Source organism: Aethalodelphis obliquidens, unplaced genomic scaffold (genome assembly GCF_003676395.1).
Source record: "Aethalodelphis obliquidens isolate GAN/ISIS:26980383/991018 unplaced genomic scaffold, ASM367639v1 scaffold84, whole genome shotgun sequence".
Taxonomy (NCBI): Eukaryota; Metazoa; Chordata; class Mammalia; order Artiodactyla; family Delphinidae; genus Aethalodelphis; species Aethalodelphis obliquidens.
Window position 1 is genome coordinate 7,064,568 of NW_020838028.1, and position 26,133 is coordinate 7,090,700.

Below are 26,133 nucleotides of genomic sequence, written 5' to 3' on the forward strand. Positions count from 1 at the left end.
CTGTTTTATAGTTCTGTTTCACTGCTGATAAAAGGTATTTCCGAAGTTTCTATTACAAATCAGGAAGTGAGAAAACAGGCAATTGCAGTTATAATGCTTAATTTGTTAAGCTATTACATTTTCACTTTAGCAGTAATTTGAGATATAATAATGTGAAACTGTCTTATGGTTTTATTATATTGACTTTCCATCTCATTATTTACAAAATTTTTATGTCAACTAATGGCACTATTTCTTTTAAAGTAATTGCTGAGACATTCCATATGTATTTTCATCATCCTCCAAGAAACTTCTGGGAAAACTTTTTAAATTCCTTATAACTGTATCAGATAAAGTCATTAGGTAGCTTTGTGTTTTAGAATATGTATTATTTAAAGACTGCTATACTGCCATCTTATAGTATTAGAATGACTGTTTTCCTTGTCATACATTTGTAGTGTTGTCCTCAAATGAGTTAGCCAGTTATTGAGATTGTTATATATTTTAGTGTCCAGCTTATATAAGCATTCTTTTTGTTCTAATTATTGTTTTGTGCTTTGAAGAAAAAATGGATGCTGAGTCAAAAGAGAATGTACAAGACACAGAGGCCCAGGTTTGTCATGATGCTGCTTATTTTAATTCCTAATGCTCTTTAGGACGCATTTTATTCTACTCATTTTAGATAGAGGTTTAAATGACTGCCTTTACTCCCGACATTAAGGAAGAACACTGACTTAGGGGAGATTTCAAGTAGAGTTTTCATCTCAATTCTTTTTCCATTTAAACTCCACAAAAAGTAAAGTACCCCGAGAGAGAGGTTTTCGTATATACGTTAACTGGTGGCATGATTATGTTGAAGGTGAAGGAAACAGAGAACACTGAATTTCAAATGTTTGTTACCTCTGTTGTGTAATCTTGGGAAGAATCACTGTATTTTAAAAAGGCTTGTAGCATATGCAAAATGGGAAGAATGGTGCTATTGCTTTGGATTATTATGAGAATTAAATGAGTTAATGTATATTAAGGTGTATTGTATAGTGTAATACTTTATACAAATATTAGTCAGTTTCATCAAGTGAAGATTTACAGTTATTCAAGGACATTTCTGTTGGGAGCACAATTTTAATAAAGAAGCCATAGAACTCACACTTGATGGAAGGCAGCTGTAGCATGGATTGAAAAGAATCCAAGAACAAATTACACCATTGTTTGTATCAAGATAGCCTACAGCAATATCAGCTACATTCATTCCCATGCACCTGCAAATAAAAACAAGTGAGGGATCCTGTGCAAGCATTCTTGCAGTGGAAAGAAAATTAGATCAAAGTCTTGGTATGGTTTGAAATGATACAGATGGATTTTGCAATGCCTATGGTATGGAAGCATGTACTACCACAGGCAATAACTCTTTTAAGTAAGTAGCAATAACCTTCTTAGAATTTAAAAAATTTTAATGACAAATATATCTGTCTTCTCTAATGCTTACAATATAATTGTAAAATAGTATTGTAATTTAATTGGTGAAATTAAATTACAATATAAGAAATTAGTGTCAGATGATCAAAGACCAGCTTAATGGGAACTGATTAAATTATTTTTATTGTTTTATTTAACAAACATTAATTGAGCGTTGCTTATGTGTAAAGTGTTGTACTAAGTACTGGCCTGTGAAGCCCGGGGAAGGAAGAAGGAAGATAGAGGTGCTGTGTCCTCACTGGAGAAAGGTCCCCAAGTAAAACAGGGGCAGTAAAAGAAGTCAGGTAGGAGGGAGAACCCTTCAGTGTGGAACCCTTCAGTGTGGAAAAACCTCAAGTCTCTGATTGAAACTTGAGAGGGGTGGTATAACTCCCCATTCTGAGATCCTTGTCACAGCACAATCACGAGGACCAATCCTAACCCTTTATATATATATATAATATATAAATTGTATTACTAATTTTACTTGCTTTAGTATTTTTTATTTGAAAATTTGTTTTTAATTATTAAAAGATTATTAAATTGTTATTAAATTATTAAATCAGTAGTAACCAGTAGAATAACTCTATTGAACACATTAAGCCTTTTCTTCATTCATTTATTTGATGAATGTATACATTGTGCCACGTAATGAACATCATTTAAGATATCACAGCAAGTGGCTGTCAGCTTATATACTGATGACTGGAGAAGTGTGCCTTCAGCAAACCCCATTTAGTATCATCCCTCCCATTTCTCACTGTTCTAGAGCCCATAACACACAAATGCACTTTTTCTCTGTGTTTGTTGCTGTTATTTCCATTACACTGTTTCCCTACCTCCACTCCATTGGTTCAGTCTCTTCTTTCCACCCAGTACTTCAGAATTCTTCATGATTGCCTCATGATGGCAAGAAATAAAAGAAAGAGGGAAGGAAAGGAAAGGAAGAGAGCCTGAAGTAGAAAGTAAAAGAAAAAAAAAAAATAAGGTTGATTTTCTTGACTGATAAAGAAGCAGATTCTGAATATGATTCCCAAAGGAATTCTAGAAAATGTGAGCAATATAATACAGCATAATTGGAATAAGTGTAACACCTCTCACAGTGACTACGTGGGGAAATGTTGTGATTTTTTTTTTTTTTTTTTTTTTTGCGGTACGTGGGCCTCTCACTGTTGTGGCCTCTCCCGTTGCGGAGCACAGGCTCCGGACGCGCAGGCACGAACCCCTGTCCCCTGCATCGGCAGGCGGACTCTCAACCACTGTGCCACCTGGGAAGCCCATGTTGTGATGTTTGAAAAAACCTTGTTGCAGGAATGGATCTGTATGGCCATTGTGATACACTCTGTACACTCTTTTGAGGACCTGTGGAATTTTATAGATTTAGAATCAGGATCAGTACTCTATTATAGAACTTAGCCTTTATCTTGTTAGAACTTCTCATGTTGAGAGGAACAGAGACACACTTGATTTCCTCAGTTAATGGAAGTTTTATGGTAAAATTGCATAGAAAAGTAAGGGGGGTAATGAGAAAGAAAAAAGTCTCAACTTCTACCCAGCCCTGCTTCATGGATATCTAGAATACTAATCATCAGACTGGTAGCTGTCTGCTCTTGGCCTGTCTCTTCTGCACGTCCCCCATGGCTATCAGCTACATGACCCTTCTTATGACCTCTGCCTATTCTCTCTCTGAGTCTTTCCACTTCTGTATTGCTCTATCCTCTTCAGACATTTCGTATTCTGACTTACTGAGAGAGAATATAAATCGTTTCTCAACATTCTCTGGTATAAAGCATCCACCCTATGCCAAGGCTATTGACAGCCTTGGTGTCAAACATAGTTAGAGCTAGGCAGGCAGTTTGTGGGACAGAACATTACCATTTGCACATGGCAGACCCCCAAGATGTGGATAGAGGCAGGCCCTGTGAGACTCCTGAGAAGGGAAGCAGTATAGTGATGACTATGGCATATAAATATGCAAACCAAAGCTTTTGAACCCTTTTGGGTAACAGCGTGATGGAGAAGGTATGTAATTCAAAGGCAAGATTTCCCTTCCTTTCAGTGCCAGTCAAAGCAGAAGAATAGCTAATAACTTTAATGTCTGCCTTTACTATGGGAAAAATTTTAGAGTGAAAAATGGAAGAAGAATCCCAGGATTAGTTGTCTATGAGTCACTAAAGGTTTTCCCACCTTGTCAGAGCGACACTGTCACAACTATAAATTCAAAAGTGAAAACAATCATCATCTTAATAGATTTACTTTCCCCCCAATTTTCCATGTTTCCATTTACTCTTACCCATATAACCTATATCCTAGATAATACTTTGAGTTTGATATCCCCTATACTGCCAACTTCATGGCATTTTCCATGTTCCCAGGTAATCTTTACAAAGTAGACCACGACCAGGCTGGCTGTAGGTGTGATGATGCAGTAAGAAAAAGAACGAAGTATTTTCTTATTAAGCAATACAGTGGAAAATTTTTCTTACACAGAAATGGGGTTGAACCCTGAATGCTAATATGAGCTCTCTCCAAGGCAGAGTTCAGGGCTCCTCTGACTTGGCAGATTCTTTACTCTACACTGAGCACAGAACTTCAGAGACAAGTCTGGGAGGGGCCAGAAAGGCAACAGGGGACCATGTCCTCTTACTTGGGTCCTTAATTGTGCATCCATTGTACTGTTTGTTTGCCAGTTTGATACCAAAATGAAAGTAACTGAAGTTAAATCTAAGACATTTTGACCAATCTTCAAACCCAGACCATCCTTTGTGGCTTGGCCCAGCTTACTTTATAATTATTATTTTAATGGCTTCTTTATTCTATTCAGTTATGGTACCTTAATTGACTTAACTACCCTCCATTGTAGTATATCTGCAATTTTTCTAATTATTTAACTATGTTATGCTTGTGATAAATAAAAGTACAGTGAAAGTATATCAGCATATAATATTTTTCCATATAGATCATTTTCTAAGGATAAATTTTAGGAACGAAACTTTGGGCCAGGAATATTTGGGTGTGAATATTCTTACATAAAACTGCCAGATTTCATCCCAAGAGGAAGTTATACTAACTTAAATTCTTACCAGAATTAGAGATATACCAATACCACTGTATCTTCATCAGCTTTAAGTATTATCATTATTTTCATTTGCTTGCCCACTCATATTCTGTCCATCTTTTTCACATATTTAGGACGTATAAGCTAGCCAACATACTGGTAAATGGTTTATATACAGTGATTTATATATAAATAAAACTTTATTAATTCTTTATTATTCAATAAAAATGGCTTTTAGTTCCAAACTTCTAGTGCTTTTGAAATTTACCGATGTCCATGTTTAATCATCTCAATAATTCTAAAGGTTTTATTTTTACCAGAAAATAATAGTAATTAACAAAAGATAAGAGGTGATTTTTTTCTCAACTTGCCTTTATGTGACAGTCCTCTGCAGGAAAAACGTAAAACATGAAAACAGGGGAAAAGGTTTGACAATAGAAAATTATCCAAGGCCAAGATGTTCATCATGGTCTGCATACTGCAAGCTCGGGAGCCATACTTTCCTAAAATTATTCAACTACAGATACGTTAGAGTTTAAATGCTGTGTTGCAGTTCAACTTATGCTTGACATAAGTTTATTGTCATAATTGACATAATTATGACATAATTATGTCATAATTATGACATAATCATGTTAGTTTATTATACAGGAATTATACTAGTGAACAGAAATTACACTGTCTGAGTAGTAATGATTCAGGTTTGTAAGAGTAACTTTTTCTGGTCGCTTTGCTGATTTGAAATTTCTCATGGCTAGGGTTATTTCTAAATTTATATCATCCTAGTCCTCTGATTGATTGGTGTTGTGTTTCTTTATTTCTCCTCAGACAAAAGTGAAGCTGTCCTTTCCTGGGGAGATACTCTATCCTTTTTCTAGGTACCTCTCTACCACCAGCATCAGACTATAAATGTGTAATCAGATCATAAATTCCTATGGATAAAGAACTATTAAATTTAACCCTTAGCAGTATCCATTGTGTTTTGAGGTGATAGCTTAATGATCTTGTTCAAAGAAACCACAGTCCTGCATCAGGAATTGGAGATGAAATCATGCTTCACTCACACTTCTACGTAATGAATTGATGAGTAAAGCATGTGCAGTAAACCCAGTAGAAGAATGGTAGATGTGTCACACAAATCGTAGTAAGCTGTCCCTTCCCTTCTCCAAAACCCCAGGTCTTTTATAAACTCTTTTGGGAAGGTGGCAAAGTTCTGTAGGTTTCTCAATGATTAGGATTGGATAGATAAAATTAGAAGTTTTGTGCTATAAATACAAGTTGTATTTTCACCCATCCCCCATACATGAACCTGAAGCACTTAAATAATTTCATCATAGTAAATAAAGGAACAAAACAAAAAGCATATCCTCTGTAGGAAGCAAATAATAAGTTCCTTATGGTTAATTGTGGCAAGAGCAATTGCACCACTTAGTTCCTTTGGTTATTTATTTGGTTCAAAACTCTTTAGAGATCTGATGGAAAAGTAACACCAAAAAATAGGCAGAAATAGCTCTACGTATGAACTGATTTTGGGGTGGGTGTTGAGTAGGCAAGGGAGGATTGTTCTACCTTCAAAGAAGGCTGTTAATTTCTAGATGCATTATTAAGGGAAGCACTGTGGGCTCCATGGCTGGAACAGGGAACTAATCATTTTTTTGGTCTACATATCAGGTGTTAGTCTAGTCTGCTAGTAAAAAGTAGTTCTCTCACTCTGCCAAAATGAGACCTATTTTGCCTGCTTGCATATGATTCTTCTGCTTTGTCCACTGCAGCACTATCTGCACCGCTGCCATTATTGTAATTATTTTCTGGTTTTGCTCTAGGATGTACTCTAGTATGACTTTTTCTTATCCCAACCCACACACTGATGTCAGAGTATTTTTGTTCTTTCCCCAGAGCATTGTGTTCTTCCACCAGCAGTCACTGAGCCAGGAAGACATTAGGGTATTTTGCAATAGCACTTGGAATATACATTTTTTATTTTTTAGTTGGAATTCCTAGCGTTTATATTTTGAAGGTCATGTATGATGTCACATTCTTAGTCAATAGCTATCTACGTATTGCTGGGTATGTAACTCTGCCAGGTCCATGCCTGCAGTGCTTTCCTAAAATCAGCATGAGGATGAAGAGGAGTTAGCCTTTTATGCATATAAATATGTGTGTCCAGATGGTTAAAAGCTACATCACAGCAAGCACAGAGTCTACCAGAAAATATCCTGCTTTCCATTGTTCCAGCAAGCGATCATGCAAGGAACTTTGATAATAATCAGTGTAAATAGTAAATAGAATTTTTCAGTGAATTTTAGTGATTTGATTATTTGCAAGCATTTCCCTCCACAGCAGCCTGTCTCTTCCCTTTCTTCCCCCTCCATCCCTTTCTCCCATCATTCCCCTCCCCTCTCCCACTTTCTATCCTATTTTCTCATTTTAAGATGTCCACAACCCAAAAGACTATTTGACTAGTGGGAAGTGAAGGTGGAGGATTATTGATCAGGGGATTTCTAATGCTGTTTAATGCAGCATTAAACAAATGTATGCTTCATTCATCATTCAATGAGCATATTTCTCTATACAGAGTACCATTATGGACTAGAGGTTGAGATTTTTAGAAGGGAGACACAAAAATGACTATTCTTTGGCAAACACCTAGATAACTTGCTTTCTTTGTGCTGAGCAATTAATCTTTGTAACAAGTCTATTATTAGGGACTCTCATTTTACGGATTAGAAAACCAAGGTACAAAGAGGTTAAGTACCTTGCCCAAAGTTAAACAGTGGATAAGTGGCAGAACTGAGATTCAAAACCATGCAGCCTGACTCTAGACCCTGTGTCCTTAACCTTTGTGCTATGCTGCCTGGGATGAGAGCTCAGGACAGTAGAAGAGGGAGTATATTCAGAGAGCATAATACAGAGCACTATGTGATAACAATACAGATGAGGAAAATGAAAAGGCTTGAGAGGAGGGAGAGAATATTTCAGACAAGTGAATGGGTGGCATCTGTACTAGCCTTGAGGGCTGAGGTAGATTTTGATAGTGGAGATCAGGAGTGAGAATTTGCTTTCAGTTAGAGGAAATGGCATGAGTAGAAGATGCTGGGTCTGGAAGGTAGGTTCGGAAAATAAGTAGTCTAGTTTAGTTGGAGAAAGAGATTGTATACAACAGTACCGGATAAGGTAGGCTACAGCCAAATTTTGCAGGCCCCGTTTCATAGGCATTTGGAATAAGGAGGATGAGGGCTTTTGAGCAATGAGGTGGCAAGAACAATGCTCTAAAGAGCTCAACTTGATGGGGTAGTAGTTTGAAGAAAGCAATGCTAGAAGCAGGAAAAATAATTCAGAAACTGTATTTGTTTTCTATTGCTGCATAACAATGTTACCACAAACTTAGCAGCTTAAAACAACCAACATTTATGATATCAGTTTCTGTGGGTCAGGAGTCTAGGCACAGCTTAGGTATGTCCTCTGCTTAGGGTCTCACAAGGCTACAATCAAAGTGTTGACTGGGGCTGTGATTTCATCTGAGGCTCAACTAGGAAAGGATTAGCTTTTGTTAGCAGAATTCAGTAACTTTTGTATCAAGGACTCAGTTTCTTGCTAGCTGTCACAAAGGCTACCCTCAGCTCCTAAAGACTTCTCTCTGTTCTTGCCATGAGCATTCCAACACTGGCATTCCGTAACGTGGCAGCTTGCTTTTTGAAAGCCAGCAAGGGAGTGAGAGACTTCAGCTAAATAACACTGTAATTTTAATCACATGTGTCCTGTCACTTTTGCCACATTCTGTTGGTTTGTAACCAACAAGTCAAAGGTCACCCCCACACTTAAGGGGAGAGGATAATCCAAGAGTGTGAACATCAGGAAACATGGGTCATAGAGTGTCTACTCTAGAGTCTGCCACAGACAGATACAGTTGGTGAAACAAACCCTCAAGAGTCTGAATTAGGGTGGTATGAATGCACATAGAGAGGAAGAGTTAGATTCAAGAAATTACGTCTAGGAAATATAACTATGATTTCTTTTGAAATTCTTTGCATACATTAACTCATATATGCCTCAAAATATCTCTTTGACGTAGGTGCCAGGAAAATCCTTATTTCACAGGTGAGGATACAGGCTTTTAAAAGTTAAGTGCCTAGATCACATACATATGAGCTTCAAATCTGGGTGTCCTAACCTAGATTTGAAAGTAGGATGGCAGTCCGAGAGCTCATAGTCGTGGCCACCCTTCTTTACTTGGACCTAAAAGTATAGAGAATTTAAAGAGAGATGGATAAGAAGATATTGAAGATAACTCCAAGATTTCAACTCCATTTCAACTAAGAGAAACGTCGTGAGAAGCACTATTAAAGTAACGATTTATTGTGCATACACTACATGCCAGGCAGTGTGCTAAGCACTCAGTACGCATAATCACATTTAATGTTGCCAACAGCCTATGAAAATAGTCCTTTCCCCTATTTTACAGATCAGAAAACAGAACTGTGCCTGTGCCCACTAAACCATCATTTCCATAAGTGCAAAGGGTTATTTTGTTCATAGCTCTATCTCTAATGTCTGACCATAAAAAAGTGTTCATTATATAAATTTTTGAATGAGTGAGCTTATAAGTGGTAGAGTCATGAGTTGAACTCAGAACAGCCTCACTCTGCCTCCTGGAGTAGACAATGCGTTCCATTGTAGCCATAGCAGGAAATCTAGATATGGATATTCAGCAGATATATAAATTCTATTAAATGGAGCTTGAGGAAAAGGTCAAGGCAGGGAGCATCCATGTGGAGATCAAAAGTCCCTAAAATTAGATGAGATGATTAAGGGAGAGGGTATAAGCTCCAAACCAGAACCTTAGAGAACACCTATGTTTAGAGGCTGAGGGGAGGAAGAGGCATTTTAAAAAGCAATGAAGACATATGTATCAGAGAGTTGAGATGGATATATAGATATGAAAGCAAAGGAGAAAGAGAAGGAAGGATTTCAGCAGTATCAACCACCACAGGGTAATCAAAGAGCCTCAGAATTAAGGCAAGATAAGTGCATTTGGGGATTAGGAGGTCATCGATTCTGGGGTGAGCAGATTCGGAAAAAAACAGGGACTGAATAAGAATCAAGAAAGTGTCTGAGTAGGTGGGGAAATGGGCTTGTGTAGGAAAGAGTGCATAGTAAGGATATAGAGCTCACTAGTATAAACTCTTTGTAATTTCAGATGAGCTAGTAGTAGTAATATGAGAGGGATGAAAGATTTTAATAGGAGTAATTTTTTGTGTTGTAAACAGAAGGGTAGGCTCAAGTAGGAACAAACTAAAGATAGCATAAAGAGAATTGACTACTGATGGAACATGACCCCAGAGGAGACAGAAGGAGAATGAGATGTAGGCCCACTAATAGGAAGGGCAGACCTTAGAAAGGGACATGTTACCATTCTAGGTAGGAGAAGGATCTGAAATAAAATATAGAAAAGTAGAGGTCCAGTAGAGAAAAATTGAGCGTATTCAAATTGAAAGTCCTCAATTGTCTTAAAGATGGAGGCAAGTTCTTCACACCCAGAAAGAGAGGGAAAGAGTTCATAACTAGAGGATAGTAAGAAATATTTTAATTAATTGAGGCAGCAGTTGACAAAAAGTTTATTCAATGTCTACTCTGAAATAAGCAGAAAATTCAGTAGAGAAGACAATAAAGGATAAAAATAAGCATAATTAGGAACCCAACTGAGAAGAAATAGCATGAACTTTTAATAGAATTCAGCAGCATGGTTTCATAATTTTGCCCAGCTTCTGAAAAGCTGTTATTAAAGGAAGTTAATGGTCCCGCAGAGGGTTGGGAACTGAAATTGTGAGAATGACAGGCAAGCATGGAGGAATGAAAGATGGATTCTAGAGGTCAGCGAAGACAGTATTGGCATCATGGTCTAAGCAGTGATGTGAATGAATACTGAGAGAAGTGTAGAATCTAAAGATTGTAATTTGGGTGTGGAACAAGCTACCAGAAATGAAGAAATAAAGTGCTTGTAATCAGAAACGGAATGCTCTAAGTTTGAGAAGTAAAACAGTGAAATTTTGAAGTAAAATAGTCCCAAATCAAGCTAATTATAATGCCCTTTCCTCAGTTTCAGAGGTTAAATAAGGAACTATGAAGCCAAGGTATCAGACAGGCCAGAAGTAGACATAAATGAATGTGGCAGAGGATGAGAGGGATGGAGAAGATGACTGACCAGGCATCAAGTCAGATGGGGTGTTATGATGGAGGTCATAAACACAGCAATAAGGACAGGGCTTAGATGTCAAGGTTCAAAAATAGAGGTTGGTAGAGAGAAAACAATAGCGTAAAAAATGACAGTAAAGGATAAGAAACTTTTTCAGGCTGATCGTGTCTTCAGGTGCAATTCAAATTTCAATTAAGGTAAAGAATTGGAAGTTCAACTTGAGAATCAGTCTAGAACAATAGACTTTGCTTCCTAGTAGAACTAGGAAGCAAAGTCAGCAGGGAGTGACTGATAGAGAAGCAAGTACACACAGCAGGAAAGTAAAGGGTTAGTTTGAATAAGAAATAAGCATTGCTCCCTGCCCAGATTCCCCTATCACCCCTTTCCAGGTGACCCTTCTAATCCCTAAAATTACCTGTTAGGCATTATACCCCATTTAACAAATGAAAAAAGTCTGGTTCTGGAATTTGAATCTTGTCCTAACTGCAAAATCTAAAGCTTTCTACCACAACCTACTTACTCTCAGTGGTTTTAAACTGTTGCTGCAGCCTTCAAGGACTAACTGGAAATCATGTCTGACATACGAAATGGGTATGAAACGCATTTTTTTTAGGTATATTTTACATATACGACATTATATTCGTTTCAGGTGTACAACACAATAATTCAATATTTGAATATATTGGGAAATCAACACAATAAGTCTAGTTAACATCCATCACCACACATATTTACGTTTTTTTCTTATGGTAACTTTTAAGATCTACTCTCTTATGCAATACAGTATTATTAACTATAGCTACCATGCCATATATTACATCCTCATGACTCATTTATTATATAACTGGAAATTTGTACCTTTTGACCCATTTTCACCTCACATTACCCCTCACCCCTGGCAACCACCAATCTGTTCTCTGTATCTATGAGCTCTTTTTTATTTTTGTTTTTTTTAAGATTACACATATAAGTGAGATCATATGGTATTTGTCTTTCTTCTGATTTATTTCACTAAGCATAATGCCCTCAAGGTCCATCCATGTTGTCTCAAATGGCAAGATTTCCATCTTTTAATGGCTGAATACTATATATATGTATATACTATATATATACACCACATTTTGCTTTATCCATTCATTCATTGATGGATACTTAGGTTGTTTCCATGTCTCAGCTATTGAAAATAATGCTGCAGTGAACATGGGAGTGCAGATATTTTTTCAAGTTAGTGTTTTTGTTTACTTCTGATAAATACCCAGAAGTAGAATTGCTGGATCGTATGGTAGTTCTATTTTTAAGTTTTTGAAGAATCTCCACACTGTTTTCCATAGTGGCTGCACCAATTTACATTCACACCAACAATGCACGAGGGTTCCCTTCTCTCCTTATCCTCACCAACACTTTTTATTTCTTGTCTTTTTTTTTTTTTTTTTTTTTTTTGCAGTACGCGGGCCTCTCACTGTTGTGGCCTCTCCCGTTGCGGAGCACAGGCTCCGGACGCGCAGGCTCAGCGGCCATGGCTCACGGGCCTAGCTGCTCCACGGCATGTGGGATCTTCCCGGACCGGTGCACGAACCCATGTCCCCTGCATTGGCAGGCGGACTCTCAACCACTGCGCCACCAGGGAAGCCCTATTTCTTGTCTTTTTGATGATAGTCATTCTAACAGATGTTAGACGATATCTCACTGTGGTTTTGATTTGCATTTACCTGATGAATAGTGATGTTGTGCACCTTTTCATGTACTTGTTGGCCATCTGTATGTCTTATTTCAAAAAGTGTCTATTCAGATCCTCTGCCCATTTTTCACTCAGATTGTTTTTTTGCTGTTGAGTTGAATGCACAATGTGTTGTTCTTGAATTATATTCAGCTCTAAAAAGTTTTATGTCAGCTTACATATCTAATCCTCCTATTTAAATCTTAAATTTTTTTTCAAGAGAAACATGTTGGATTCTTTTCCTTAATGAGATTAAGGAACTTCCAAATACCTTCTAGATGATCACACTGAATTTCTGCAACTATACCCTAAAACCCTAAGTTTATATTTATATTGCATTATTTTTCAGGTGTGAAAATGAAACCAAATTCAAAACAGAAGAAGTATTTTGGGCTTACAATTTCTGCCCTACTCCATACTCCTGGACTGCACTTCTGGGCCTTATTTTATATCTTGTTTTCTTCGCACCTGGTAAACAAAGGCTTTGTTGTTATTATTGTTATGTTAATTAAACTGTCTCTATTTAGAGGAGAAAAACGCTTTTAAATTACTTACTACATTTACTGAAATTCATTTTGTATTTCTCAGGAATGGGACCAATGCCTTGGACTGTGAATTCTGAAATATATCCCCTTTGGGCAAGAAGTACAGGAAATGCATGTTCATCTGGAATAAATTGGATTTTCAATGTTCTGGTTTCATTGACATTTTTACACACAGCAGAGTATCTTACATACTATGGTAAGAGAATATTTTTTCCAGCTATAGTTTCATTTTTATTTTCCTACTCTATTTTTAGATATGCTATCATTTGTGATTGAAAGATTAGATGGTTATATTTTTGCTATTATAAATTCTCTATATGGCTTTCTTATTCCCCACAGTCCTTGGCAATGTTTCTGGGAAAAGATAAGAGGAACTCTCCTTTCCTAAGCAGTATTGCTTATAGCCTTCACCCACCCACCTACACTTCAGACCCAGACATCTCCCAGCTATCTCCCCAGTTGGAAATCTTCACAGCAAGGCCTTTAGTTTAATGAAAAAACATAAACAGAGAATGGTAGAAAACTGCAGGAGTCTAGGGCTAATGCTTGAAGATGTCTCATAACAGGGATGGAGTGGTATCCAAGAGTGGAAGTAGGGTTAAAGTAGCTCCCCCAAATGCTGTGCTATGAGTTATGCCTTCCGCTCTGTCGTCTGTGCTGTTCAGGCCAAAGCATTTCAGGATCCACTGAGGCCAGCGCTTACCACTGCCAAAACTATAAATGTGGCAGAAGTGTTCAAGTGAAAATGTGTGGAGACCGTACCTCGAAGAAAACAATCTTGAGAAGTGACTGAGTTAGGAAAAAACTTTGGGAAGCTACTTCAAGTTTATCTTTGCTAAAATGAAATGATTTTGGCTTTTTAGCAAGAGGATTTCTTCACTGTATGAGTTTATAGCTGTGATTGGATTCTAAATGATGAAATAGGAGGTTTTCATTCTAATCTTCTCATGAGCCTCTGTGATTGTATATTGAATGCCTATTGCTTAGTCCATTCTCTGATCCCCTCCCCTATCACCTCATCTCACCCCATCCCATGTTCTGGCTAATTATAATTCCTTTTTGTAAGAACAGGTTTATTTGTCAGCTCCCCTACCCCACCCCTCACTACTGGACCATAAATCCCTTGAGCTTAGGCCAGGATTATGCTTTGTTCACCATTATATTCCCAGTGCCCTCCAGGGCATCCTATTCACTTAATAAGCACTCAGAAGTATTTGTCAAATGAATAATTACACGGATGAACTTTTAGATGAATGGTGAATATGAGGAAACATTATAAAAGTCTATTCCTCCTGTCTTCTGAACATGCTGAATTGATATTTGCTTTTATTTAAAACTATTTATCTAATGCTTTTTTTATCTTTATAAAACTCCTCTCTCTGCTGATCACCATTAGGGACATTTAGAAATATTTATTTTCTTGGAAAGGGAATGCGCTGGCATTTTAAACTGGATATATATTTAGTATATTCAGCCTTATCCCATTTGGCAATTAAAATGTTTTACATAAATTTGTAAGCTTATCTTCCTAACAGCATAAATATGAACACAATATTTATCCATATTTTCTGATTCTTGAGAACACTTAAATATATGAAGACCTAAATATAGACTAATATCTTGAGAAAGCATTTTTTAATAGAAAGTCATAGACCAAATAATAAAAGTCTATGTGGTAAGACTTTTGATAGCAAAGCACCTCTTCCTTGAATAAATTCTGTCAGAAAAACATGAGGCAACAGAAGCAAAATTTAAATATGGCATAGCCAGGCTTCTTTCAGAAATATCTCCTTGGAAGAAGCTTTTTGCTTTGCATTAAGCCAAGCTTCTATCAGGTCAGCACACTGTCCATTAGGTCCTCACTAGTGGAACAGTATCTCAGCTCAGGTTAGATTTTCCCTATTTATTGCTCTATATTTTAATCTATAGGTTACTGATTTATGTAAGGTATATGTTTATATTCCTGATTTAACAAATATGCACCATAATGATGTATTTCTCTGGAAATATTCATGTCTTCTTTTACTTCCTTTCTTATTGTTTCATAAGACCTCAAGTTATTTTTGTTTTCCAACATCTTTATTGGAGTATAATTGCTCTACAATGGTGTGTTAGCTTCTGCTGTATAACAAAGTGAATCAGCCGTATGTATACACATATCCCCATATCCCCTCCCTCTCACGTCTCCCTCCCATTCTCCCTATCCCAACCCTGTAGGTGATCACAAAGCACCGAGCTGATCTCCCTGTGCTATGCAGCTGCTTCCCACCAGCCATCCATTCTACATTTGGTAGTGTATATATGTCCATGCCACTCTCTCACTTCGTCCCAGCTTACCCTTCCCCCTCCCCGTGTCCTCAAGTCCATTCTCTATGTCTGCGTCTTTATTCCTGTCCTGCCCCTAGGTTCTTCAGAACCTTTTTTTTTTTTAGATTCCATATATATGTATTAGCATGCAGTATTTGTTTTTTTCTTTCTGACTTACTAAACTGTTTGACAGACTGTAGGTCCATCCACCTCACTACAAATAACTCAGTTTCGTTTCCTTTTATGGCTGAGTAATATTCCACTGTATATATGTGCCACATCTTCTTTATCCATTCATCTGTCGATGGACACTTAGGTTGCTTCCATGTCCTGGCTATTGTAAATAGTGCTGCAATGCACATTGTGGTACATGATGTTTTTTGAATTATGGTTTTCTCAGGGTATATGCCCAGTAGTGGGATTGCTGGGTCGTGTGGTCATTCTATTTTTAGTTTTTTAAGGAACCTCCATACTGTTCTCCATAGTGGCTGTATCAATTTACATTCCCACCAACAGTACAGGAGGGTTCCCTTTTCTCCACACCCTCTCCAGCATTTATTCTTTGTAGACTTTTTGATGACGGCCATTCTGAAGACCTCAGGTTTTGATTCCTTCCTAAACTATACTGCCTAGAAAGGTCTGCCTTGGACCCCATTCAGTAATGTTTATTACTAAAAGTTATCATTAAAATGTCACCAGTATATCACTTTATTTATAACACATGTGACTAAATAGATCCCTTGATGAGCATTATTATTAAAGTTCCTGTGTTGAAGTACTGAAATTCAATCAAACATGGTCTTTAATTCCTCATTTTATATGATTCAATTAAATATTTGTTTTAATCTGAAACTTAATATAGGATTCTAATAAGATTTATTTCCTTTAGAATAAAGCTGAGGAATATCTGCACTCTTTAACAATCCTGACAGACTTGTTACATTTTTTTCATTTTCATTCCAAGGGGGCATAATTAAGAAAGTGAGTTACATAATTGTCTTGCCCATTACATGGAGCAGGTCACAGCCTCCCAGGCCTGCCTACACCTCGCCTCTGTGGCTTAACCACAGGTCTCACCAGTGAAGCCCATATACGCAATTTTGGCATTTGCCTTCGTTAGATTACTCAGATTTTTATAAAAGGAATAGAATTTCCTTAATTTGGCTTTGGGAATCTGGTTCACAGACAAGAAACTTCATGGCCTTTAAGAATATTTATAATCCATCTAATTGTTTTTGACTGTATGAATTTAGTGCTAACAGGTTTGATTTGTTACTTCTAATCATGCCACTGTACCTAAATTGTGAAAGATGATGACTATTTCTCAACATTATATTTTATAAAGCCAGACTATAGACTATATTTACTCTGTTAGATATTTTAGAGTTTAGCGTCCTGATTTGGTCTAAAATGTTTTACCCTCTGCACTTATTTTTTTTCTGTATTATCAACATGATTGCCATCCTTTCTTTGCCCCTCCCCACAGAAGATTCCGTTTCTTTTCTTATGTTCACAATTTTGCTTATCTGTATTCAGAACACAGGATTTCATCTCCTATCATTTTTTTCTCAAAATTCCACATTCTCCAAGAGCTAGCTTGTCAGTATCACCCTTTAGATGAAAACATTACCAATTTATTAGGCATGCTGATCTTACTAGCAACTATTCTTCCCTAGTCATTTAGTAAAACTTAATAATGCTGTCTATCACTCTTTTGAGCAACTAACATCCAAAATTCTAATAGGAATGTAGCATACATTTTTTCTATTCTTTGCAGTTTAGCCAGGCAGAATTTATTTTCCCTGTCAGATCAGGAAACAAGGTCAAGACAATTCAAGAAACTGCTCAAGGATTCAGCCTGCATCACTTTGTGACTTTCAGACCTACACTGTCTACAGAGACATGGTGCCTTTCTCTCACTATAACACTCAGCTATTCATTCCAGATGACCTATTATTATTTTCTGATTATCAAGTATAAGACATAAAAATATATAAACTTGTAGTAAGTGTTTAATGTAAACCAAACTGAAATGAAGTAATTTTATTTATTTATATTTGTAAATGGAATTGTACTTTTATTAAAGAAAGTATTTGATTTATGCAGGTCCCACTCCTTAAGAATTATGTAGCTTCTGATGATTTAATCTAACAAATTATGTCTTGGTTTAGTCAACCCTTTCATATTTTTCCTAATGTCTCATAGTTTACCTCTGTTTCCCTTTTATTTTCTCATGGCTCCTCATTCCAAAGAGCAGATTCTTTGGAGTGGCCAATTCAGCAGCATTTTTCCTCTCTAGTTTTCCTTGAGTCTTCCCAAGAAATGTTTCTGTTTCTGAACCATTTCTGAAATGGTTACTTATAGGCCTACTAAACTACTTTATAGGCATAAAAACTACTTTAAGAAAGTAGTTTTAGTAATGTTTTTCCACATTCTGTAATGATTCAGCAGAACTGAGAAATACTATTCAGTTCTTTAATTGCTGTACTATTTAGCTTATAGCTTGACTTTCAAATATGTCTTCATGACGTCTAGTATAGCCCTTTATTTCAGATCTGCTACCCAGTGAGTTCCATCTGGCAGTCAACAAGAGAACATTCATTCTCTAAACACTCCAATGTGTCTGCACTGTACTAGGAACCCAAAGACAAGCCATAGACTCTGTCATTGAGGAGACCACTTTTTCTGGTCTCCTCCTCAAGCGTCTCATAACCATCTTTCCTATACCAGTCCTGATTTGGGTTGTAAAACTTAACAGAATTATAATTTAAACCATAAATTTAAATAGGAGCTGAGAAATGATTTTACTTAATGAGGAAACTGAGGTCCAGGGAGGAGGTTAAATGACTGTCTAGAAGCCACATAGCAAGACTTAAGCCAGATCTTCCAACTCCCAATCTGATATCCTTTCTCCAGCCATTTGTCTTTTAAGACCAGAGATATCCAGGAATGGTGAGAGGTGGTCATCTTTGGATTGTGATTGAAGGTAGATCCAACAGGATTTTCTAACAGAGTGGGTATTGGGTGGGAGAGTAAGAGAAAACTCAAAGTTGACTTCCAGACTTTGGGCATTGACCCATGAATTCAGCAATATCGTCATTGAATGTGGTTCTGGAAATACAAGACAAATGAGAAGGAAATTTCTCCCTCAAAGTGCCTCAAGTCTAGTAGACAAGACAGACAAATATATTTACCTAATTATAATACTTCTTGGTTGTTATATACCACTTTGCCTCAGCAGAGTTTTGTGAAAACACAATTAACTCTAACCAGGGAAGTGAGGAAAGACTTCAAAGCAGAAGTTATATCTGAGCCTGGTCTGTCATTCTTCTTGAGTGTGATTACACGACTTGAGTTTAGAAAGACAAATTGCATTATATTCACAGCATTAGAACAATTAGAATAAACGAGGCTGGAAGCAATTTTTTGGTTCCAGCTCAGACCACAGTCATGCATGATTGACCCGTTAAAATCAAGTACGTTTCCAATGTAAACCTATACATATATATTATTTCCCATTGCAGGAGCCTTCTTCCTCTATGCTGGATTCGCTGCTGTGGGTCTCCTTTTCATCTACGGCTGTCTTCCTGAGACCAAAGGGAAAAAATTAGAGGAAATTGAATCACTCTTTGACAACAGGCTATGTACATGTGGTGCTTCAGATTCTGATGAAGGGAGATATATTGAATATATTCGGGTGAAGGGAAGTAACTATCATCTTTCTGACAATGACGCTTCTGATGTGGAATAATTGTCAGCTGCTGATATATTTAGTAATTTAAACAAACTTGGGAGAGAAGAACAGCAATTGGTGACCTCACTGCCCTGCTTTTAATCTGGTTCTTTCCACAGTCTAGTTTTGAATGACTTCATATTCTAGAATATTTGATTCCAAGGAAGATACAATCACAATGACATTTTTTTTTCACAAGCAGAGATGTAAAAAAAAATCTACAGAGATTTTAAACTAATAGTTTTTGAGCAAATGTGTATAATTCCTTCCTGAGATAGTTTAAAATGAATATTATACCCAGTGATTTCCGTGATAATCCTTTTTTCCTAAGACTATATATAATTATTAGTGGCAATTGAGTCAGTGCTAATCTAGCCAAATCATATATGTGTGATATACTTACAGCAGAGGATTCTAAAGTATGGTCCAAGGGTATTTTCTGTCAAAGCATGGCCTGTTGGCCCTAAATTCTCCTAAGGACACGGAGCTTACCTGTGATCAGCTATTAGAAAGTAAACTCCATTTAAGCTTTCATCAACAAATTCAAAAGTGCGTCCTACAGGGGCACAGCTGTCCTTATATCCTTTGGATCCCACATTTTGGTTTGTCTCTCCAATTCATATCTGGAAAGTTCTTCAGAAGCTGACTCTGTATAGGATCATTTGAACATTATGAAAAGCAGGGCTTTTAGGGTTTATTTTCCTACATATTTTTTGCATCAGTGAGAAGTATACATTTGCACAGATTAGCTAGCAAGTTTTGATAAGTATATTTTATTGCTAGAAAGTAAGAAAGAAAAGATTTTTATGGACCTTAAAGATTTTTAACCCTGAGTTAGTCACTTAGGTGTGCAACTGTAAACACAAAATAGCACTAGATCTTCAACTGTGTTTCAGGGTCAGTTTTTGTTCATGCCAAAATCACCAGATATTCACCATGCCTTCACTCATCCACTCTGGAGTCCTAGTATTTGTGCCTTCATTTGTGTGATATAAATAACTTCTAGCAGACTAATTTTCCCCTTCTTTTAATCAAATAATTTCTGAAACAAGAAAGGAAGGAAGAAAATCAGTGGCAGAAATAATCCTGCTGTTACTGATGTTTGTTTAATTAAGTAGTGGGACTTTTATTTTTCTTAACTTTTTATTAACTCTTCCTAAGGGAATTGTCACATTTTGTTACTTACGGTACCCGTCTTTTTTTTTCCTTTAAATTCTGAGAGCATAAACTGATTTTTATTTTGCACACCCTTTCTCATTTTACCTGACATTCTATATTAAAAGATACATAGATTTGTCTGTGGGTTTTTCCTTTGTCTCATGCTTGGCTTGGATTTTTTTCCTCCTTGTCTAAAAATTGGGATTTTCTACTGGAACAGATTAATGGTTCTCATGTAATATGCCTTTAAGAGATGTTGACTTACTACATTTCTACAATATCTTTTCAAAGTGTTCATTGGTTTTTATGCTCATTCATCAGTGAACTCCAATTTTCACTCGTATGTTAAGAACTATATAGTATGTACAAACTCACTCACAAAATTACTTGCTAGTTCCAGTGGAAATACGAATGACTCTTCTGTGGTCAGTTAAGAGTGCATACATTTGATGCATTTTAAAATAGCCCTAAATATCTAATAAGGTACTCTTTGGAGTGAAAAAGTGGCTCTCTGTAAATTCAGTATGTTTCTGCCAGTCTCCAAGATGGTTTGGTCTCTCTTGCTTGTTCTTATCACAATGATCACAGCTGAGAATGTAGCCAAGGAGGTTCATTCTCTAAACCTAAAAATCCTTCAGCCGAAAAAGAGTTTTCTCCCTTTGATAATTTCATGTAACTAAAAAAAATTAGAGAGCTTCTTTCCTTGAATTAGGCACTTTGGCAATTGATTTCTAAGGGGATATTGATTTTGATTTTCCCCAGAAAAGCAGATGTGCTTTGATAGAGAAAGTTATTATTCTATCAATATTTCTTATCCCATAAGAAATTTATTATCTGTATATTTCACACAGGTAGAGTGAAGCGGAAAATGAACTACTGTGTGGTAAAATATATCAGAATATAATGTGGAGAAAAAGTATTTAGACCCATAAAATGATCTCTTTAGAAGTTTGTTTTCCTGATTTATCCAAATAATTGCCTCAATTCTTCTCTTTATTGTATACATAGCCTTAACTATATGCTTATACTCAGCTGAGCTGAATGCACAGTAACTTTATTAAAGGAGCACCTGGGCTCATTATTTCCTAAAGCAGAACATAGCCTGTTCTCCTTGACATAAGTAAATGGTGTTTTCAACTTTATATCCATAAATGCACATAATAACAGGGAAAAATAGCCACAGTTCTTTTCCTCTATTCTCCTCAATTCCTTCTATAAGGGACTACTTGTTATTTATATAGTGATAAAGATAATATTCCATATCTTTGAAGTATAAGAGAGGCACAGTATAAGAATTATTTATAATTTTTTAATAACTACTTGAAAAGGAACCTTATACAATTAGGGTATTATTTTTAGATTCAGTGAACATTTATAGTATATTAAAAATTTAATGTTTGAATTTTGCAGGTTTTTTAGTATTATGCACCTTTTAAGTTATCAAGCATCTTTGGCTACCGCTATCAACTTGAAAACATTCCATTTGAAATATCATCAAATATATATTTTGTAGGACAATTTATATATGGTATGATTTGACCTACCATATTAAAACACATTAAGCATCATGCTTTTAGCTGAAATTATATGTTTCCTTCTAAACATGCTGCAAATTTAATAGAGGTATATTGTGATTTAGGAAAATATATGGAAGACAGTCATAACCCCTACTGAGGCTTAGCTGGATGGCTGGTGAGATCTGCACTAGACTTAAGAGAATGTAACGTTTCATCTGCGTCTGAACACATAGGGCTAAATGTGATGTCAGATTTTAAAGATTTGGTATTAATATTTTTCTTAAATATAAAATTTCTTATAATTTTGATTGTTTCACCTTAGTCAATAATTGCCCAAAACATGATGTTTAATGTATATGTAAAAGATCTAAATTAAGACTAGATTTAAAGGGTAATATTTCCATTTGAAATTTTGATCCCAGTCATATGCAGTAGTTAGTTCCCAGATGGAAAATGCTATGAGAGTAATGCTATCAAGTGCTTTTCATATTTTTATTTTACCACTGAACCATTTTAATATAAAAGAGTCTAAATATTATTTCTTAAGTTATTCACTCTAAAATAGGAAATCTGTTAAAGCAGAGAATTTAGAAATTGTTTACTATAATTTCAAAATCAGTTATATAGAGGAAGAATTAATAGGAAAAATATAAGTTGACAACTTATCCTTTTCCTTTTATATCAGAAAGTAAAACTGAAATGTACTATAATAATCCATAGATCTTGGGGGGAGAATATTCTAGAAAATACTCTTCACATGTTATCTAAGAAAGTCTCACTAGTCTCATTAGTTTAATGACACTAATATATTTTATAAATACTGTAATACAGTAAGGGGAGTGGGAAAATTGTTTTGACTTTATTTCATCAGCACAGTAATTAAGAACAATAAATAAGATGTTTTGTTATAATCAGATTCTTTTACTATTCTCTTAGTTATAATATCTCAAATTATACTAAGTACCTAACAACTGACATTTATACAGTTGTTGTATCATGTTTTAAGTTGCCAAATTCAGACATTTTCAGTAACTACGAATAAAAGAATGACATACCATGCTGGAAGCAGAGAATTCATAATATGTGCTTTATACCAAAATGTATTGAATTGTGGGTAAAATTTACAGCTCATATGTAGCTTCTGCCTGTTAAGAGACTCAGAACTGTTCTCTGCATTAGTTTTAACATCCTGTTTTCTGTCACTTTCTATCTATTTTCTTAGCCTCATGTACAGTAATGTTAAGCTAATTTGATGAAGTGATTCAGGTTGTAGCAATGTATCAGTTTTCAGTTCTTCTGGGTGAGCAATATTGCTGCTATTTTCTAGAAATAGCAATCATTTTAAAATGCCAAACAGCTTACTGCTACCAACTTTCTTAAACATCATCTCTTAGAGAAGGAGATTTTCATGTGCCAATAATCATCAGAGAGGTATTTTGTAAGTGTTAATGATGTTCAGAAGTACATGAAAGAATTTTATCTCATAATTTGCTTGTGAGTGTAAAACAATGTAATTCTTATAAATCTTTACTTTGTATGTATAAAACACAGTCTGTTGCACTTGAGTGATTTGGTCTATGGAATGTTAAATATCTACCTTCATTTAGCAGTAATATTCATGTTTTGATTTTAGACAGTTAAGTCCATGCACTTAATTTTATCATATCTATATAAATGGGAAAAAGAAATATAGCTTACAAGTACTAAAAATTAAATCCACCAATATTTTGTCAAGTTTTAAAATTTTAGCAAATTTAACATTATTTCGTCTCATTTGAAGGTTAAAAAAATGATACTTATCTCTAGCCAAAGTTGAAATTTATATTCTACATGTCCAAACTGGTTCCTAGCAGCTTTTGGACTATATCTCACTTGATGTTATAGTATCTTTTATTCGTAATAAATGTTCAAATTTCTATTTAAAAGCTCTAATGTACATCTAGATTAAATGAAAACACAGGTTTATGCTTTTAAAATATGTTTTCAAAAGTATATTTTAATTTCTGAGAATGCATGTTATATAGTGTTTAATACTCCACATGTCTTAGCAAATCCCATATATTTATTCCTACATATGACACATGGGATATGTCTTAAAAATTATGAATATGTATCATTTCCTTCAAAGTCATTGTAGCCTATAGTTGTATCAAAAGTATTGTATATTTTATGGAGATTTAGTGATGTATATGTAAATGTTTTTTAAGTTATTTTATTGAAGTTCAATCTTTACATAAAATTTAAATCTTTTTTTAAAAAAAGTGTCAGTGCCAGAACTGTAAATGAAAATAGTCAAATAAAAGTTAAGACAATTCACTACTCATTTGTCTCCCTTGTAGTTTTGTATTTTATCCAATTCTTTTCCTTGGATTTTAGGATCTAGGTTACAAAGTAAAAGCATCTACAAAGTTTACCTACCTCTATATATTTATGCAATGCTACTCATTTTAATGATATTTTACCTCTTTTTGACCATGGTTAAACTTAACTACCTTTAAACTATTTTATAATACCTAAAAATTATTGCAAGGAGTTATTCTAAATAGTAAATATAAAACTTTGAAATGAAGTACTCAGAAATCCTTGAAATATTGTTTCTTATTGTTGTCAGAACCAGATGTTGACATGAACCATTGTGTCAGATTGACAAAAATTGTTTATGGTTGTTGCTTTGTAAATGAAAACAAAATATCTGCTGGATGACCAGTTGACAGTTCTTTTGGAATTCTGCTGCTCTTCATTGCCATTCTGCCCCAACTGTAGCTTTTATTAGTAAGCATTATATTATTGTTTGATCTGGGCAGCCATCAGACTTATCTCCATAGTTAGGGTGTACCATCCTGAGCCCAACTATAGAACTAGTCTGAGGAGATCTTCTGAAGACACTAGATCCACTTTCACTCAAAGGCTTACAATGGAGTTGCATCTTAAGCAAGGATTCTGATGTCAGCAGGTAAGGCAAAAATCCTACAGTCAAAATGACCCTTGAAAATCCCATAAGTTATGTATAAAGTGTCCACTCATCTGAATACCTGAATAGTGCAGTTCATATCTGTATCAGTGGTCAGAAAAGTCTTCATTTAATTGTCTAATCTTGTGGGGTAAATGTTGTCATCCTTTTGTGGATACTAAAACTTAAATTCAGAACATTTTGGTGATTTGCCCAAGATCACACACTAGGAAGTGTTTACAAAATTTTTCTCTGCAGTGACTACACCACACTCTTTCTCTCTTGGTCCTCATTTGGAATGTCTTCTTGTCAGATCCAGGCAGAAATATTAAAAAATAGACATCATGTTATTGCTGTATTATAACTTAAAGGGTGTGAAGAAAAAGAATCAGATACCTCATTTTAACCTGGACTATAGACACAAATCTTGAAAACCTTTAATTTGGGGATTCTTTTCCAAATATGAAGCAGTATACAAATGGTTTCCAACTTAAAGTGGTACAACTTAATTTTTCAACTATAAGATAATGTGAAAGTGATTCATATTTAATAGAAGCTGTACTTCGAATTTTTAATTTTTATCTTTTCCTAGGCTAGCCACATGTGGTATGATAGTCTCTCTTGTGATGCTGGGCAGGGCAGCAGCCACAGCTCCCAGTCAGGCACGCTGTCACCAGGGTAAACAACTGATATGCTTATAACCATCCTATACCCACACAACCATTCTGTTTTCACTTTCAAAACAGTATTCAATAAATTACATGAGATACTCAACATTTTATTGTAATACAGGCTTTGCATTAAATGATTTTGCCCAACTGCAGGTTAATGTAAGTATTCTGAGCACATTTGAGGTAGGCTGGGCTAAGCTATGATTTCAGTAGGTTAGTATTAAGTGTATTTTCAATTTAGGATTGGTTTGTCAGGATGTAACCCCATCAGAATGAGGAAGATCTGTATAGTACATTATTTAAGAGGTCAGACTGATACAAATTATCTAGGTTTGGATCCCAGCGTTTCCACTTACTGCTTGGTAACCTAAATCACTGAGTTACTCTTTGCCTCACCTTCTTATATATAAAATGGAGATGTTACTATCTACCTCATGTAAGTGTTGCGGCAGGGAGGGGTAACATTGGTTAGTCGTGTAAAGCACTTAGAGGAATGGCAAATAGTAAGTGCTGGATAACTGTTTGCTGTTCTTAGTATCATCGTCCATATGCTATCCCTGATGCTAAGGTCATGATGTGCATAGGGACAGGAGCACATGGGTTTCTTTGACACGTCATGCGGGCTGTGTGAGTGCAACAGCCAGACTCTCTGCTGACCAGAATGGTTTGAGCTGATCTTGCTGACTATCCTGATACCCTTCTTCCTTTCTCCACCTCTTTTCCATTAGTATTCTCCTGAATGGCACAGCAGATAAGAACACAACCTTCTCATTTTCTCCTGATTAACAGGATGTAATATATAATTTCTATTTATGTGATCTCCCAGCCATGAAAAAAATAATTTAAAAAA

The 26,133-nt window shown here is 35.7% G+C and overlaps 1 protein-coding gene across 1 annotated transcript in view; it reads left to right on the forward strand.

Annotated features, from left to right (window-relative positions):
- Window positions 1-23,987, forward strand: part of SLC2A13 (solute carrier family 2 member 13) — a 437,595-nt gene extending 413,608 nt beyond the window's left edge. Inside the window, exons 8-10 of the mRNA XM_027093554.1 lie at window positions 12,752-12,873; window positions 12,991-13,143; window positions 18,779-23,987. Coding sequence (XP_026949355.1) covers window positions 12,752-12,873; window positions 12,991-13,143; window positions 18,779-19,005 — 502 coding nt within the window. The 3' untranslated portion in view covers window positions 19,006-23,987. The remainder of the gene's footprint in view (window positions 1-12,751; window positions 12,874-12,990; window positions 13,144-18,778) is intronic.
- The last annotated feature ends 2,146 nt before the right edge of the window (window positions 23,988-26,133 follow it).